Source organism: Uloborus diversus, chromosome 2 (assembly GCF_026930045.1).
Source record: "Uloborus diversus isolate 005 chromosome 2, Udiv.v.3.1, whole genome shotgun sequence".
Classification (NCBI taxonomy): Eukaryota; Metazoa; Arthropoda; class Arachnida; order Araneae; family Uloboridae; genus Uloborus; species Uloborus diversus.
The window spans coordinates 72,215,773-72,234,599 of record NC_072732.1 but is presented as its reverse complement, the minus strand read 5'-3'; the positions used below and the strand labels follow the sequence as shown (position 1 = coordinate 72,234,599).

At 31.8% G+C, this 18,827-nt stretch overlaps 1 protein-coding gene across 1 annotated transcript in view; it reads right to left on the bottom strand.

Annotated features, from left to right (window-relative positions):
• The window catches only part of LOC129216359 (lachesin-like), a 121,759-nt gene that overhangs the window by 57,599 nt on the left and 45,333 nt on the right, over positions 1-18,827 (bottom strand). Inside the window, exon 4 of the mRNA XM_054850573.1 lies at positions 9,813-10,100. Coding sequence (XP_054706548.1) covers positions 9,813-10,100 — 288 coding nt within the window. The remainder of the gene's footprint in view (positions 1-9,812; positions 10,101-18,827) is intronic.

Genomic DNA, 18,827 nt, shown 5'->3' with positions numbered 1-18,827 from the left:
AGTGAGTTCTGGAGCAAGATGAAGATGCAGAAGATTAGTAAAAGTCGGGTGCACTTAACTCTTTTAAAAATTATTTATCGTAAAAAAAATCAAAAAAAAAGTTAAATTCTTGTATCACCTTTTCCTTTCTCACTGAAAAGAAAAAAAATCCTTTTGTAAAATTAAAACTTCATATATTGAAAAAGGAGGTGTTTTATTGTTCAAAAGAAATGCATGAAGCGTATTTTTACACAATGCCTGAACCATTGTGTCTCTGTTTTTCTTTTTTTTTTTAATGATTTGGAGCCGAGTTCCTTTACATTAAATTTTTTCTTGGTTAAGTTTTTCTTATTATTTTTATAGTACTACTCTTGCATCGAAAGGTGTTAATGTTTCAGTACCGAATAATTAGATGTGTAGACAAAACTTTTTGAATTGTACTGGTTCTTATTAGTGGTCAAGAAGGAATTTTTGGGATTTGATTGCGTGTTGTTAGCATTCTAATTTAAAGCAACATTTTCCCATTAATTTTCGGATTTGAGGTTGATAACTCTTGCTTTTGCTTTTAACATAAATCAAAGAGTCTGATATTTTTACTTAAGATGAAATGCCTCAAAACTTTTCAACTACACTATAACGTCCCTTTTAACGCTATGAGAAAATCCAGGGCTCATGTTTTTTTTTATTTTTTCATTTTTTCTTTTTTTTTGTATTTGTATATTTTTTTCGGGGCAGATTTTATCACTAGTTCTGAGTTCAGTGAATAGTTTTTAATAATCGGGGATTTTGGCTCCCACATTCTTTGTACTTGTAAAAAGTCTCCTATAAAGTTCACTTTCTTTTATTTAAATCTGACCCTAATCTCTAAATGTTTTCTTGGCTGCTGTGTTGATACCGTGTCTACTGCACACCAATTTACTAGCAGTTGTTTCTCCATTTTACCATTTGTAGATATGAAACGACTTACAAATACAGTGTGTTCTGATCGTTGTAGTTAATGAAGAGCATGATTGTAAAATGCTAATGAGCTAGTTATGACCTTATCTTCAAAATACTGTATTCAAAATGGTTTTAATAGGATGATGCAACATGCCATGTCTTGCGGGAAATAGTTATCCGGTCAAATGGCTTCACTGCAATGCATTAAGAACTGCCTGCAAGACTCGTGACTTTACCCACTGTGATTTATTCTTGTGGAATATACGAAGTCAAAAAAGTGCGCTAACAAACCGCGTACCATTCAAAAAATGTATCTGGAAATCATTCGTGTTGTTGCTAACGTCATGCCATTTCAACGAGCGCGTCACTACATGATTATATAGTATAAAGAGTTAATGCCAGGGTAGTAGGGGGTATGTTTTCCGCTACTACATCAAAACTGTTATTGAATGTAAAATATACAAAAATGCAAGCATTTAAATTGTATGTAAAGGTATTTTTTTTAATTTCTTTACAAGTTGTGTATTTTATGGGACAATCTGCGGCAACAATGGTTTCGCTTCCAACACAGCTCCCTTTCTCTTAGATGGATTTGAAAAGGTATATTTATAGAATGAATCAACCATCAATTGCAAATAATTAATTATTTAAAAAAAAAACGAACCTATATTTTTGTTCGATAATAAATATAAAATAATTCCTTTGCTATGCCTCAAAGAAGAGCGCTAACACATCCAACTAAAAGGAAGAAAAGGGGGATATACATAAAAAAAAAGTGTAACTTCCACCACAGGATATACTAGCAAATGCACAAATACCCTAAGTTCTAAATGAAAACAACATAAAAAATTTGTAAATTCATCATTTTACATCAAAACTTTAAAAAGCAACACATTCTCATTTGTTTACTTATTAAACTCTTGATAATATATCGTGTGTTTTCTTTTTCTTTCTTTTCTTTTTTTTTTTTGAGTGATTTGTAAAACTTTGACTGTTTGTTGTCTTTGCAAATATTTGTACTAAAATTTAGTATTAATAAATTGCAGCATTTTTCTAAGTAGATAGCCGTGTTCTTCTCCAGTATTCCAAAAAAAAAAAAAAAAAAGATATAAAAACGTTTTACAGAAGTATTTATTGACTAGGCCCTGAATTATACTATTTTATCATATAAACTTATTATTTGCCGTACTAATTTTTAATACTAAAAATGTATAAGCAAAGTATTTCAAGTTCTGTGATATTTAACACGTTTTATGTCATCCTTTTTGCGCTACATCCTGACTCATAATTTACTCTAAGAATATGTACAATGTTTCCTCTCTCTTAATATAAAGTAAATAAGATAGGCTACTTCAATTCGGAAGTTAACGTTTGATTGGCGTATTAATTTCGCAAGCTTAACGCAAAAGAATGAATACCTCACATTTTAAAATTTAATACAATATTTGCAAAAATCTCCAAATATTAAAATGCATTATTCTTTTATAAACAATTAGAAAATTGTCCTTAGTACAAAAATCAAACCTTAATGATGGGTTTCGCAAATTATTAGTGTAACCGAAAGAAAACACATTAATTATATTTAAGAAAAAATCATAGCAGAAAAATTGTGAAGTGTGTTTTTATACACAGTTAAAATTACTGTAAGCTAAGAAAAATAGCGAGTAATAAGAAAAAAAAGCGAGTATGTCCTTCGTGCATTTTAAAGGATATCAATTTCATGCAATTTTTTTTATCATTTTCTTGTTTAAAATATCTTAAATAAACTTCCAGTTCGATGAATGCTAATGTGAAGAAGGGTTACACTTTAAGGATTCCATGTTCGACAAAGTAATCCAGTTCCTGCAGCCTCATACTAGACAAACATACCTTTAATATATCTCGTCTCTCATCAAGCAGTAACGAGGCAGCAGAGTTATCTGTAATCCTCAACCACATGGAAAATTTTCATCATCTTACTGCGATTAGATAGTTTTACACTAAGGTAGATTTGTACATTATGTAAAACGCACAGGGTAAAACTTGTTTAAAATTCGAACGGGAACTTTAAACAAATTTACCCATCATTATAGAAATTTAGAAACTATTCATCAAAAATTGAAGTTGGTTCCCCTTTGTTGTCCTTGTTTGAATATATCACGCGATTTTATTCCTCTGCCTTGTTTAGTGTGCTGTGATTTTGCAGACCAATGATTGTGAAAGTAACTGGCAAATTATTTCTAAGTGCAATTCAAATGGGTTTCGTCTACCACTCTTCTCTAAGTGAATTTCATTGTTCCGTTGAAATAAAAGTCCTACGTCTATTATCATTTAAAATGTATCTCCATTCCAATGATCTAAAGGAAACCTAGACATTACTTAAAGGATTTGTATTTTTGTATGGCTTCAATTGCAAAATACACACATTTTAAGAAGCTTTAAGCACTTCAAGGATTCCATATTCGACAAAGTAATCCAGTTCCTGCAGCCCCGTACTAGACAAATATACCTTCAATATATTTCGTCTCTCATCAAGCAACAACGAGGCAGAAGATTTATCTGTAAAATATTGAACATGTCATGATGGGCAGACGAAATGAATAATGCCTCCTCCTGAGTTCTATTTTTCGTACCAGCACTTAAATATACAGCAATGCTCGAATTATCTGATCTTGAAGATCTTTGTTGTTGAGAAAATTTAAAAAAAAATGCCCATAACATTAATCAAACGCGCATGGCCTTCTCGAGTAATATAAAAGTTAGTAATGCAGTAAATTTAGAGATGGTTATATAAAGTTTAATTTCATTTTTCGCGGTATCCCGTAAATAGAAACTGCGGCATGCATATCAGAATGCGGTGCGGCATATATAGCTTATTGTACGATTCTAACGCCGTACACTAAGGTCACTCACGGAAAAGAGAATGGCGTATTCATACGCAAAGTGACCTATACAAACCTTACAATTTGTTTTATTTTTAAAATCATAAACTATCCATTCATAATGCATGTAAAAAAAAGCTTTCGGAAACTTTGTACAATGAAGTGAGTAAAACTATGACAGCGGATATATATGTACAAATAAAAGAAATTAACCCGTAACAGGGGAGGCGAAAAAGTAGGACGTAACGGGGGACGTAAGGTCTCAGAGACCGATCTATTTACAAATTTTAAAAAATTGTGTAATTATGATATGCTCCTCTAATTTACTACATATGTTCTTTGAGATTTTATTAGAAAGGGGAAAAAATATTTTTGAATTTTTAATCGAAATATACCTTTTCCGAGGAAATTTTGCTAGAGTCTTAAGATTTTTTGAGAAAATCATATGCTGTAGCAAATAACTATCTACTCGTAATAAAAACGAGTCTATTATTTATCAATCATTTCATTTTTGGTTCTTAAATATATACAGAACATTTTAGTACCCGAAAATTGGTTATATAACATTACAGGAAATATTTGACAGCCCATTTACTGTTAGTATTTCGTGTCATATTTCGAGGAATAATTAAACCTTCATTGTCTCTTCTAGAACATCATTGTGTAACGTTTGTGAACATTTCAAACAACTCTCAACCTCATCTAGAATATTTTGCATCTCTTTCACATAACGCGGATAAGATTAAATGATCCTATATTCGCGGTTTCTAACGTTAAGAACCATGTCTACTACTGCCGAAAACTGTAACACTGAAGGGCAGGTGCAGTCTCACAGACCTTTTCTAAGAATGCAATGAAATTTAAACCAGATGCACTTGCCTAAAGATACTGATAAGCAAGGGGGGTGTTCAAAGTCACAAAGCAAAAAGCGAATGGGAAAAACCATTCAATTGGACTGAAAATTAAATAGGGGTGATCGGATGAACTTTTGAGCGGTCTGTGAGACTGCACCTCCCCTGTTAAGGTTTTAAAAGAATTAAAAAACTCTGCAAACTCCTAGGTACAAATGTCCTTGTTGTTTTCTGCTGACGTAACGTTCCCGGTTCTGGCCACTTCCAGTCCATTTACTCATCCTAGTATTACTTTTCCTCGTTAACTTGTCTGTCGTTTGACTTTGTGTTTCATCGTTCTTTCATGCACTGATGAAAGGGTTGAGTTTTATAACCCCAAAAAAAAGCTGTTTTCAGAGTTTTTAAACTGTTTTTAAATGATTTTATTTGTACATGTAAACACATTGTCATATTTCTACTTATTCATAAGTTTTTTCAAAGTTTCGGAAAGGAAAATACGCACTTAAAGTGGCAAAACTACAGCCAAAGAAATCAACGAGTTGGAAATTATGCTAGTAAGTTTAAAAAATATTATTTTGTATCCATACTGAGCATCTGAGTGTTCCGGCATCTATACCGAGTGCGGCAGATCCCTCTGGTTTATCCTATACAAAGTTTCTTTTACTCACAAGCACAATATTCTTCAAACAAAAAACTTTAAAAACGTTGAAAATGTTCAATTCATTATTTACTAACATTTTGAATGGTATTTTAAAACAAAGGAATACTTATAGAAGCGGGAAAAAATGTAAACCATCATTTACTTCAATCCGCATTTTTGAGAATGCGTAATTGCATACGTCATGTGGTTTTTCTTCCTTAAACTGCAATTTTTCATTTTTATCTTTTCTTTTGGCTGCAACTACTGTTTTGCATTATTTATTATTGTCCGAAATAGGTCAGCAGGTACAAAAATAAAAGGAGGGTTTCTTTTGAAAAGAAAATTTTCACAAACTGGAATCAAGCCAGAAAGAAATAAAAGCATAAAACACAAACATTGTCAGAATAAAGATTTTTTTCTTTATGTAAGACACCACAGAAAAAAAAGAATCTGGCTAAAAGACAGTTCAGCACTTGTAAGAATCGATACAACTTGTATGATACCAGCATTTCTTTGTCAGATAATTGGCATGAGTAATGATAATATTTCTAAACTTCATGGAAAGAAGACATTAATAATACGTAATTCAGCTCCGTAGCGGGATTGTAAATGGACTCAGAAAAACAAGTTTCTCAAGAAATTCTAAAGAAAACAAAACGTGCGGCAGTTGGGTGGAAAAGTTGTAATAAAGGATTTTAAATGCTTCATGCTTCAGTGAAAGCTTTTTCATATTCAATGAGTTATTTTGCTTAGTTCATTGAAGCATTTTTAAAACAAAATTGATGCTGCCTCTGAATGGAAAGAACATTCATTTCCTTTAAATTGTGCGGTTGAAATAATGGCATTTTTAAAAACAAGCAATGACATGACATTTTTTTTTTGTTCATGGCATCTTTTTTTATTAAAAAAATATATTTTACGTTTTTACGTTTTATTTGAATTTCAGGCAAGAAAACAAATGCTTAATAAACATGCTTATTTCGTTCTGTAGTTATATAATTGTACTTTAATATTATTTTTTACAACAGTTTCAACAACGATTTTGTGAGAAAAATACGTTGAATTAACGTATAGCTTAAGATATATTTTGATGTTAATTGGTTTCGTAATGCGTCATATCTTAATTTATTTTTTTCAAATTCATTCATTTTAAATTCAACGCAAACACACACACCTTCGAATGGGGAAACAGATCATGGGATTTCAGGGTCCTTTTATCTTGTATCATAATGATAATTTTATGTTTTATAAATTTTTAAGTTGAAAAACTTAAAAATGTAATCTTTACGGTCATAAAACAGGCGCGTGTCATATAGATGTTCGCTTTAGAAACAGAATATCATTAACGATGTATTGGAAATCAAGAAATTCTAAATTGTATAAATTTAATGTTTAAATGATTTAAACAATCTTCGAGAGATGATGCAACTTCGTTACTGCAAGCACTCTGGTTGGTTGAGAAGAGAATCAGGGGAAAGCGCTCTCATTGGCTGTTCGTTAAACTGGTGTAAGCCTCTTTTCAAGATTTTTGATTAATTTTTAATGTTGGATTTTTTAAAAACTTTTGTTATTAAAACTCCTCCATACGAGGAAATAGACGAAATATGTATTAATGATTAACTTGGAAATTTTTCATTTTATACATTTCCTGTTTCAAAGTTTTAATTGTCGCTGTTGGTGCTTAAAATATTGAGTTATCAGATGAAAAGTTTTCTGAATTTCAATAACTGGTATTTTTTCAAGTGTTCTTGGCATTTTTTCAGTATTTTGACCAATTTTATCAAATTTTTTGTTTCTTATTTATTTAAGATTTTCCCATTTAGTATGGGTTTCCTATATAGGCATTTAGAGTAATTTGCAGTGTGTTGCGCACTGCTGTTGGCACATTTAGGGGTTAGTTTTTCATTGTTTTCCTGCAATTGTAGGTCCTATGTGACCCAGCACCGACTAGAGAAACAGGGGGGTGATTGCAGCCGAAAGAAAAGTGATTATGTTGCTGGCAGTTCCATCATTGCTTTACTTGATTTTAGTGGTTTAGTTTAAATATTTATTTCTTTATTTTTCCATATTTTTTAAGTTCCCAAATAGATTTATTGGGGAAGTTATCCGCTAAGTCAGTAACGGTCTTATCAACTACGTTTCGATTTTAAGGGGGATGCTAATGCTGTATGATTTCCTTTTCGATGGACCTAGGGGCAGAACCTTTGAAGTTTTTTTTTTTTTTTTCGGAAACTACATATCGTCTGCCAACTGGAATAAACACTAAGCTTTCTTTGATTCAGTGGTAAGTACACGCATTCTTAACTAGCATGTAACCGTGTTAATACAGTCTACTTTTTACGTTTTACTATTGAATTAACGACGTTATAGTAGAACAAGAAAAAATGACTGCATTACATAAAAAAGGTGTACTTTATTCAAAGAAGACCTTGGAAGAAAATTAGTAGCGATGTAAATAAACAAGGTTACATGCTAGGTAAGTTCGTACATACAACTGAACTGAAGAAAGCTTATTCTTTATCCCAGCAGGCAAACGATAATTAGAATAAATAAATATATTCCAGGCACTGACTAGGCTAGATGCAGTGGTAATTGCATCTAGATTTACCGAAAAGGAAATGAGGGAGTACTTAGTTCACCAACATATTTCGATTGATTTATGAAAAATTCAACTTAAAACTATGATGTATTAATCAAAACAAAGCATACTTTACTGCCAAATTTTGATAGAGATATTTATATCCTACTATGTTATCTAATACGAGTACGAATAATAATAATACATCATGGTCCCAAGTGTATTTACATGCATCGATGTTCGTAATTTTCCCTGACAAAGCACAGCCATGTAGGGTAACTCAGAGGCTAATGCATTTCAACAGATTCTAAAAGGTTAAGCTGTTATATTTAAGATATACTATGCAAACTGTCTTGCGTTCGATTCCCACTGCTAAATTCCATGCTTACTTACGTGTTTGCACAGCTGAAGGATGACAGTAATTGTTGACTCCGTTAGCAATAAGTCGCGTATAGCGCGTTTACATGTAAATAAGGCTTAAGATTTTATAGGAAATGGAAAAGATATGCCACACCTGACTTAAACTACGGTAACCCCTTGTTACATTGCGCCACGTTTTATTGCTCAGTTGGATATGTCGCGTATTTTCTTTGTCTTCCGAAACATTATATTAAACAAAAATTTAATTTAAATTTGACATGACTGAAAGAAAATGATATAATCCTTGGAAAATGTATTTTCTTCTGTTTTGGAAAAAAAAATGAGCGAACAAAAATGTTTTTCATGCATTTAATTCGTTGCAGTTTAAGCTGCAACTTGAGATTAGTATTCCCCCATACAACAATAGATATAATAGGGGGCCCACTCCCCTCTCGTTTCCCTTGCTGCGCTGCAATAGCTCGATATCTTATGACTTCAATGTTTTCCCCGAATTTTATGTAAACATACTGGAATGCTCTGCATTTTATTTCAATTCATATTTCCACCCCCTTAAAGTTTAAAGGGGTGAGACAGAACGTAATGACTTGTCCTGATGTCCTGTAGCATTGATCTGACAAACATTGACAGTCCGGAGAAGATTGGGTTACTGGTACGCACACATAGAGACGCGCTGAGATTTTAATTGTAAAGATTTTGAAATAATAATAATTAAAATGATTGGAAAGTCCTGGGGGGGGGGGTAACATGCGCAATTGTTTTTTTTTAAGTCATGACAAAACAAGGTTTAAATACCTAATTCAGTTATGAAAACATTAAACGTAGACAATTTTAAAATTCATAATCACTGTGGTGTTTTTTCATTCCAACTATTTAGTTTAAACCATAAATGCAAAACTTATACAAAAAAAAAAAAAGAAAATTATTAATGAAAAAAAGATTTTAATATTGGTTGGAATCGTCGTTTAGCAAGCTCTGCATATAAGCTTGTAAATATAGGATATTTATAAACTAATATTTTAACAACGCATGCTTTACGGATGTATGATTACTGGTGGGTGTTTGCTACTTAGGAAAAAATAAATTCGTATTTTTCCTTACGAAATGCTACGGCAATATAACTATAGATTAATTCATAATTAGTAATCATCCACCAGTGGCTGTGACGTATTCAGTGCATGGAACTAGTTTTGTATTGAACAACAATGGTATATAACTAATATAACATCCTATTTTCGTAAATAAGTACTGAAACATTTTTAAAAAATAAAATTAATTAAAAAATCATGATATGAGGCTTTGAGAAGCAAAAGAATGTAAGGGCCAAATTTTAAAATTTTAATCTAATCAGTACAAAGGATAGGAAAACCCCTCAACTGTTTTACGGCAAGAGATGGAACTGGTAACTCTGGCAAGTGATGCTACACAGTGTGATTTCAAAAAGAAATGAATAAACTCTACCTTAAATCTGAACTTAAAACGCTTTTTACTCGAAACTTTAAAAAGTCCTCTTACATGCATTTGCTTCTCACTGAGATATATACCAACTGGCCAAACTACTTTTGAAAATTAATAAAAATACTTACGGTAAAGCTTTATTGCTCCATCTGTGGTACCTAAAGAATTTCTCGCTGAGCATTTGTAGACACCATAGTCCTCTGGTCTTACACTTACAACAGTAAGTTTCATGTGCACTTTGTACGTATTATCCTGTATGCTTGTAATATATTTGCTATTGGAAACTATCATCACACTATTTTCTTTAGTCCAATAGTTAATAGACATTGGGTACGCTTCTGTGTTGCAATCCAACGTGGCATCTTCCCCAATGGACGCTCCAATTAGTTGGTTAGGGATCGATATCATTGGCGGAACTGAAAAGAGAAATGTATTTAACTATACACTTTGTGACAAATGGATTCATTATGAAAAATTTGGAGAGGATTTTTTTCTTTTTTTTTAAGAAAATTAATTTTTTAAGGGAGTTCAACTCAAGATATTTTTGAAATGATAAAAGTATTTCACACGGTTAAGAAATGCACCTAAATGTATTTCACACATTTTTAAACTAATCCCGGTTTCAAAACATATTTCTTTAATTAAGAATTTTTTTTTTTACTTTCAAATAACATACATAAGTTTTCAGTGATATCTTTTCGAATTTCCATATAGATAAATTTAACTTCTCGTATTGGAAAACTGCTATTTCTAACCCAAGGAGAATATATTGGTTTCACTTCATTTAATAATGCTACTATGTTCAACATTTTGGTTATGGTTGAGAGTAGTATTTTTTTTTTTTTCCTTTTTAACAATTGTGTCATTTTGAGACTGCTGGAGTCTTTATTTAAAAAAATGGGAAATTTTAAAAGTTCACCTCAACTAGTTGTACATGCATTAACTACACATATCTTACAATACATTACAAAAAAAAGTATACGATTCGGGAAAAAAACTCAATTGTAAAGAAAAGGTACTTTCCAAAGGAACTGAGTTAAATGTTCAGTAAGTTACCGCTCTATTGCCAGATGGCAGAAATACATTCCACCTCCAGCTCAGTCACTCCTATGCCGAGCTGATGAGTGCTAATAAACCTGAAATTGCAGTCCTCGGCTGGAATTAACTGAGCTGGCAGTTTATTTCATGAGTTGAACGTATTTTTAAAATGATAAAAGGTTTTTACATGGTAATAAATACACATTAAAAGCATTGTAGGTATTTTTTAACCAATCAGTTTCTAAACAGGATTCGTTAAGTGAGAATTCATTAATTGTTTTAACTTTCATTAAACTTTCTAGCAATGCACTTACAATTTCAGTTTTTTTTTCTTCTAATTTTTATATAAATGATTTATATTTCATGTTCTGGAAAACAGTTTTTTTCAAAAATAAGGATAACTAAATGGTTTATTTCCTTCCTTTCTTTTAATAATGCTACTTTGTGTAAAACGTAGATTATGATTCAGAGTAGGAAATATGTAAAATTGAAGCGTATACATGAATATCTATATGTGGGGCCATTTTACTTGAAATAATTTGAACATCGCGACCATTATTTAAATAGTTTTCGTCTTGGAACTGGAATTGAGCAAAGGAATACATTTTGTAAACATAAAAGTAGAAATATTACTTTATGTAAATTCGTGAATTCAAATTGAATTACATGCTTTCTGGATTTTCGACCGGAATTGTTTCTCATATTACCCCGAAAAATTTACATTTAATTCAATTTTTTCGACATTCAGTAGTAAAATATATAATCTTCACGAGAAACATATCTTAAAAATGTGCTTATGTAACAACCAACATACTTTATACACACTGCATGCAATAAAGTAAAAAAAAATATTGTTCAGAAATAGGAAGCATAGTGAGGAGCATAAAAAAATGATAAAATCAACAGAATTGAAGAAAATACTTTTAAATAGTTGTTTTTAGGACAGAAACAACTTTTTGTTATGCAGAAAAAATTTATTGCTTCTATGATTAGTAGAAGCAATGCAAACAATTAACAAAACTTTTAGTTACACGTTTATGCAGTGCAAGATACTTAAAATTAGAGCTTAAACATCAAATACTTTTCTTATATGAGCAAAATTTAATTGAAAATAATAAGTAAAATTCAATTTGATTTATTTAATATTAGTGGCACCTGCACGGGTTTGCTCGTAGTAGAAAATTAACAGGTCTGTTGGTTAGCCTGTATATTTACAAATAATGTATAATGAATTTCTCGCCAACTCGCTTGCACATGTTACGGTTCCACGTTACCATTACTTGGTAATTTACTCGCCCATCTTATGGTATTTTTTCTCGGGAAAATGTTCTTAAAATTGGAATAAAAAAAAGAACAAAATCGAATTTTCGAAAAAACGCTTCAAGGTGCACACCCTATACTACAAACTAATTCTGTGCCAAATTTCATGAAAATCGGCCGAACGGTCTAGGCGCTATGCGCGTCACAGAGATCCAGACAGAGAGGTTTTCAGCTTTGTTATTAGTAAAGATTTATTCCTGTTTTTTTGCAAAATAATTGTCAAACAACTAACAAAGGATTATTGATAGAAGTTTAAACAAAATTACATCCTGAATTATTTGCTGTAGTTAAAATTTAGAAAATAACGTATACACAGTAGGTACATAACATACATAAAACGTATACACAGTCTACTTATAAATTAATATAACTTTCTTTGTTCGCATGTTCGAATAATTTTGGTGAAATTGGATGCGTTCCCTAAAAAAAATATATTTCATATTTGTTCCTTTTAACATTACACTAAGTAAAGATATGCATACATACATACATATTTTTTGTAATAGTATTATTTGTAGTTGTTGAATATACAAAAATCCCGCATTTCAAAGGCATATTGATGCGAATTAAAAAATGCATACAATTTAACAATTTTGCCGTTTACAATTACTTAAGGAAAATGTAAGAATTACATACTCACTGATAAAGCAAAATACAATGTATATCTTTTTACCCAACAACGTCATAAAACAAGGCCCTTATCCTGTCTTGCTACCATTAGCACCTATCTCCTATTAGCGAGCAATCAAATGCAATAAAAAAGCACACCTCTGGATAAATCAGGTCCACATTCAGGAAACTTTATTAACAAGCACATCATCAGGGTAAATGAAGGGTGGCGCATTGTACGCCTGCTAACGCATATCATTCGGGAACTAACAGGAAGATGGGGAATTTTCAGAATTACAAATTAGTTCCCATTAAAGTTAGAGGTATCAAGGCAACAGATGGCTCGGGAAACAAAATTTCTTGCTCAATATGCGTCTAAATTAATTGTCAAAACGCCCGAAAGAGCTAAGCAAATTACGCGTAATGACTTGGCTTCCGTTGCAAAAGCAAAATTTGTTTCAATTTATGGAGGGAACGTTGCAATTGGTATTAAAGATTGTTTAATGCTTCAAAAATCAATTTTTTGAACCATTCAGCGCGGGTTGATGCTTGATGGTTTTATTACGATCAGTCAATCTTCATTTGATAATTTTGGAGAAGGATATGGTTGTTGCGATACATGACCGAAAACAATCACTGAAACTTCTAAAATAACTTTTACTTTCTATATAACTGTAAAATTTCGGTGGAACAATGTGAGGTTATGATATTTGAAACGCAAATTGATTCTGAAAAGACGGAAACATGGTGAAATTAAGACGCAATTGATACATGTAGTAACACATTTAGTAGACATGACAAACAATTTGTTCGACCTTGCAAAATTCATTGAGATAATTTTCTCTTTGTACTATTTCCTATATTTAAATGTTTCAAAACCACTACTAATATTTTAGTTCAAATGTATTATTCTTATGAATATAAAAATATCGCATATCATCTTTATCTTTTATTGAACTTTGATTCACCAATCGTGGCATTTTTCTTTGACGCATTTTAGTTTTGACAGCATACATTTTAAACATGAATTCGGTAAATATTTTTTTACTTACTTGAGAGTAAATTCATAATTACGATTTTTTTTGGTTGTTTGTTTTCAGCTAATTGATAATTGTATTTCTTAACCTGTAACGTTGGTTTAACCTTCCTTAGTAAAATCAAATCACCGATCTAAAAAAAATCTAGCAACTATATTTTTTGTGTCTAAAATGCATTCTAAAAGTTGTTCTATTAAGATATTTTTCTTAAATTTTGATGAAACTCTGTATTCAATTTAATGGGCGAAAGTCAAGTTACGGAGTCATATTCAGTTTACTTACGGTTTATTTTTTTAAATTTGGGCTATAACTTAATTAAAAATATTTCACATTATTTTAGATAAAGCAACATTTAAATTAAATGTCTAATAGATGGTTTACTTATTAAAGATATTTAAATTGCCTAGCGACATTTTTAACATAATCGTTAACAAAACATTTTGAACGCAATTAAACTTCAATTAATCACGATAATCGACAATTGAAAAATCTTAACTGATGCACTGTGCATAACCCATTTTCTATGAACAACTAATTGCTCAAAAAAGTTAGACTCAAATTATTCTGGAATCTAGTCCCTCAGCCAAAAATATTGTACTCACATAATATTAAGGTCTAACGCGTGCTCGAATATTCACTTTGCAGTCGTTACTTCGAGAAAGGGGAAGATGAAGTGGTAGTTGTGACATGTTAACTTACTCTCAAGGAGCCCTTGATGTCTCGGTTATCTCTCTTTCAGTGTGCCGATGAGAAGAAAATAACCTGTTGAAGCCTTTGGGGAAGGTATTTATCTTTTGATATTCTCTGCACTGAAAATTGTCTCTTAAAAAAAGTCTTCCGTGAGTAATGGGGTGGATGGATAAAGTTTGAAATGTACCCACCAACTAATAGAGCACTTTAAGGGAAAATATATGTCTCTACGAATTTTTGTCGTCTGAAGTTTGCAGCTGTCATTATTAATTCACATTAGTGTTAATACTTTGTGATTGCACCGTCACGCGTGAGGCAAATTGCACTACATTTTTATACATGTACACATTATTTAAGGCTATTAGTTAAAACATGTTGACCTATTAAATATACTTCACTAGTGTAATTTTATAAGCAAAAAAAAAATATATATATATATATATATATATATATATATATATATATATTACTTACAGAAAATAGTTTCAGGCATTAGATTTACACTTATCAACCAATCAATTCTACTAAATATATCATCCTAGTTTATTGTTGCGTTAAAAAATTAAGAAACTTACATTTCATTTTTCTCACGGATTATTTGTTAAGGTTAGTTTAAAAAAAAAACTAATACTGGGTCATTAAAGGAGACCGGGGAAAGATGACTATGCTAACAATTTTCGTGGTTTATTCATTTATCTTTAAGGATAGTAAAATTAATTTTGCATGAGCTGTAAGAGTAGTCCTTTGTAGTATTAAATATATTGCCATTTAATTTTTCAAATAAAAATAACGAAGGATAATTTTTTTTTTCCTAAACCTTAACAAATCGTCATCTTGCCCCAATACTGGGGCAAGATGACTTTGACCTAGGGGATAGATGACAACGTTGAAAAAGGTTGAATATATTTTATGTTTTGAATATGTTACCTAGTTTTACAAATGATAACTGTGTTTTTACATCTTACTAAGTATCAAATTAAGCGTAATGCGTTGTAGCGTAATGTTCAAGTGTTATGTTGTGCAGCTAACAATAGACAGAAATAAAAATATCATTTTCATGATTGGAACATTCCTCATGTCACCACTCTTGGCTTTTACAGCTCTGGATCCATTCTTCTGTTGGAGGGTCTCAAAATTCCACTTTCCAACCAAGGCATATTAGAACACTATTCTTTGAATTTGATGCAACTGCATTGCTTGGCTTGAATACGGCCCACAGTAATGGACTTGGGCCTACAGGAACTTGGTCTAAGTTTTTTTTTTTTTTTACTCCCTTTTTAGCTTCACGAGCTTTTTTCCCTGTTTTTTAAAATAATTCTTTTTTTTTCTTTCGCTTTGCTCCTTGTTTTGACATTTCTTTGATGGGTGTGCTTGTAAGAATGTTTGAACTTCAGTTTCTGTTTTTTCGCATTGTGTTGCTTTAGGAAATGCATTGAAATAAAAAACACTAACATGCTTCTTTGGTGTATCGGAATCAGCATTTGCCATAACTTCTGCTTCGTCTGGAGGGTTTATATGTTGGTTTTTTACTCCCAAGGTCAGAGGATTAGCACTATTATTCGCAGTTTCAGAGCCAACAACGTCATAGTCAGCTAAAAAACAAGGAAAATTATGAGACTCGATACCTCATTCTTTAAAATCTTTATCGGCATTTCAAACTGTAGCTGGTTTGAAGTAAGCGGTGCTCAAAAGCTCACCAATACTTTTTTTCTGTGTTAGTTTGTCCTTGATGAATGACCATAAAGTTGTTACATGCTTAACTATAGTAGGTTTTTAATGGGCAGAAAAATGACGCATCAGGAGCTAAAGACGATGCGATGTGTGAAATGGCAACCCATCCACGATAATGTTTTTTCACTGCAATACAAGATAGCCTTTAAAGCTATGTGAGATTTATGTTTGTCAATAATCAGCAGAGCAGGAGATTCTTTGCTTGGTTTAATTCGTTCAACTAGTCATTTGGTCAACTAGTTTATAAATAGCCCCTGGTCACCCGCTTTCGAACGATACCTACCTTGATTCAATGCGTCCTTTAGCCGCAGAGGAGAAGCGCAAGGTCACGTGGACAAACAGACAGCGTTTACAGGAATTTAATAAAGTGAACAACATAGTTAGTTTAATAAATTCCGAAACACGGGCAATAGGCAAGCTCGTCATCTTGCCCCGCGTTGCTGCTCGTCATCTTGCCCCAGACTGCCTGTTTGAACGGATTCTTCTCCATTGCCATAACAAAAGGCGATTAATTGACATTTATTCATGGTAATAGGTAGTATTTCAACTAAGTTACTCATAAATACTCAAGAGACACGATATATCATATATGTATATACAGTAGAGCTTATTTACACATGCATAAAAGTTATATCGTGGCAACGGTAAACAATCAGAGCTTCAGAACTAACACAAATATGGCGATTTCAGCGTCTCTATTCTATTGCTGAACGAATAGCGGATAGGAGAGCCAGTAGCATGGAGTTGATGCAGTTATTTAGTTTAAAACGGAAAAATTAAGGCATTCGTCATCTTGCCCGGCTCGTCATCTTGCCCCGGTCTCCCCTACACAAAAATGGAACGTTTTTTTCTGAATGTGAGAGTTCAATATTTTATTTCAAATGAAATTTTAAAAATATCTAACAAACACAAAATTAATCGCACCAACGTACATGTGTGATTCTTTTAGCAAACTAAATAAATAAACTAAACTACAAAAAAATAATAAAAATAAAAAATAAAAACTTTAAAGTTTTGAAAGAAGCTGTAACTTCAGTGAAAAATGTCTGCTATTCCATGGAATGACCCTGTTATTAAAACATAGATCCGGTTAAAGACACATAAAATTAAGTGCAACTAAGTGTAAGTTTGATGAACAGTCATCCTCAGACGACGTTCCTCCAAAAGCTCACACTTTTTTGATAAAAGTGTTCCTTGTAACACCGAAACACATGTCTGCAGTAATTTGCAATTTTTGTGCATCATAACGTTGGTTATTCATTCATTTAATTTTTAAGCACTAAGGTATTTATCTGTTATACAGCTCGGTTATTCATTAATCCGGACAGGTGAGTTCTAATAAGAACGAAACTGCAGTCTCTGGATGTGATAACTGGGCTCTCTGGTATCTTGCATATAGCTCTGCCTTAGAGGCGGTAAAGAACGAAACGCATGTGATCAGAGAGAGAATCTGAGCTTTTCTGTAGCTATAAAGATTGTTTGAACAACAACAGCAAAACAAAATCTTTACTAATAATAAAGCTGAATGTCTGGATCTCTGGATCTCTGTCTTTCTGTCTGGATGTCTGCTACACGTTTAGCGTCTATACCGTACTGCCGATTGTCATGAAATTTCTCAGACAATTAGCTCGTAGCATAGGGGTGAGAACCTCGAAGCGATTTTTTGAAAATTATATTTCGTTATTTTTCTATTCCAGTTTTAGGAACATTTTCCGAGCAAATTGTCATAACGTGAATTAACAAACTACCATACCGTGGACGAGCAAACTACCATATGCAACCATGGGCGAGCAAATTAACATAGCAAATGGAAATAAATTCATCATTCATTATTTGTAAATATACAGGTGAACCAAATAACCTTTTAATTTTCCCCTACTGGCAAAGTCGTGCGGGTACCGCTAGTACAAAAAAAAATTATATTTTGTTGCGGTTACATTTTTTTAAATTATCGTTTGCCAAATTTAGCTCATGTTTCATCAGTAATGTTATTTTCTTACATTGTATTATTGGAACAAAATAATTTTCATGTTTTCACTTTTCAAAAAAATAAAACTCACTCATGAAAAAAAATAAAGTTTATAAAAGTTAGAAGCTAGTATTATAAGGGCAAACCCAACATTTTTGCAGGACACAGACACAATTGCTCGGGCAGAAAAGGGCAATAAATAGAAGGGGCAGAAAAAAGGGGTAAGATAAAAAAAATTGCAAAGTTACTTTTTTAAGTAATAAAATGTGCCTTTTTTATGTAAAGAGGAAAACAATATCAATCTTTATAATCCATAAATTGATGCCTAATAAAAAATAAGCAATTAATAATCTACCAATATCATGTTTTTTTTTTTTTTTTTTTTACCATCACAACATCTACAAGAGTCAAATGAAAAATACGATAACAGAAACTTTTCTTGAGTTAAAAAAGCTAATTTATGAAGGGCAATGACAAATCTGTACTCTACTTCTACGTCTAGAAAATGTTATTTCGGTACATAAGCAACACAAGATAATTTGATGCTATGTTTCTCACCACAAAATTTACATTCATTTATAATTTTAACATAAGTAACTGTCGCTCAAACAATAATAAAAGAACGTATACTTAGTGATATAAAATTTCTGTAGTTAGGTTAAAATTGAAAATCATAATTTTGATGACACTCATGAGCATACTTATACGAGAATACGTAGATAATCAGAACGATATTTATTTTTATTTAC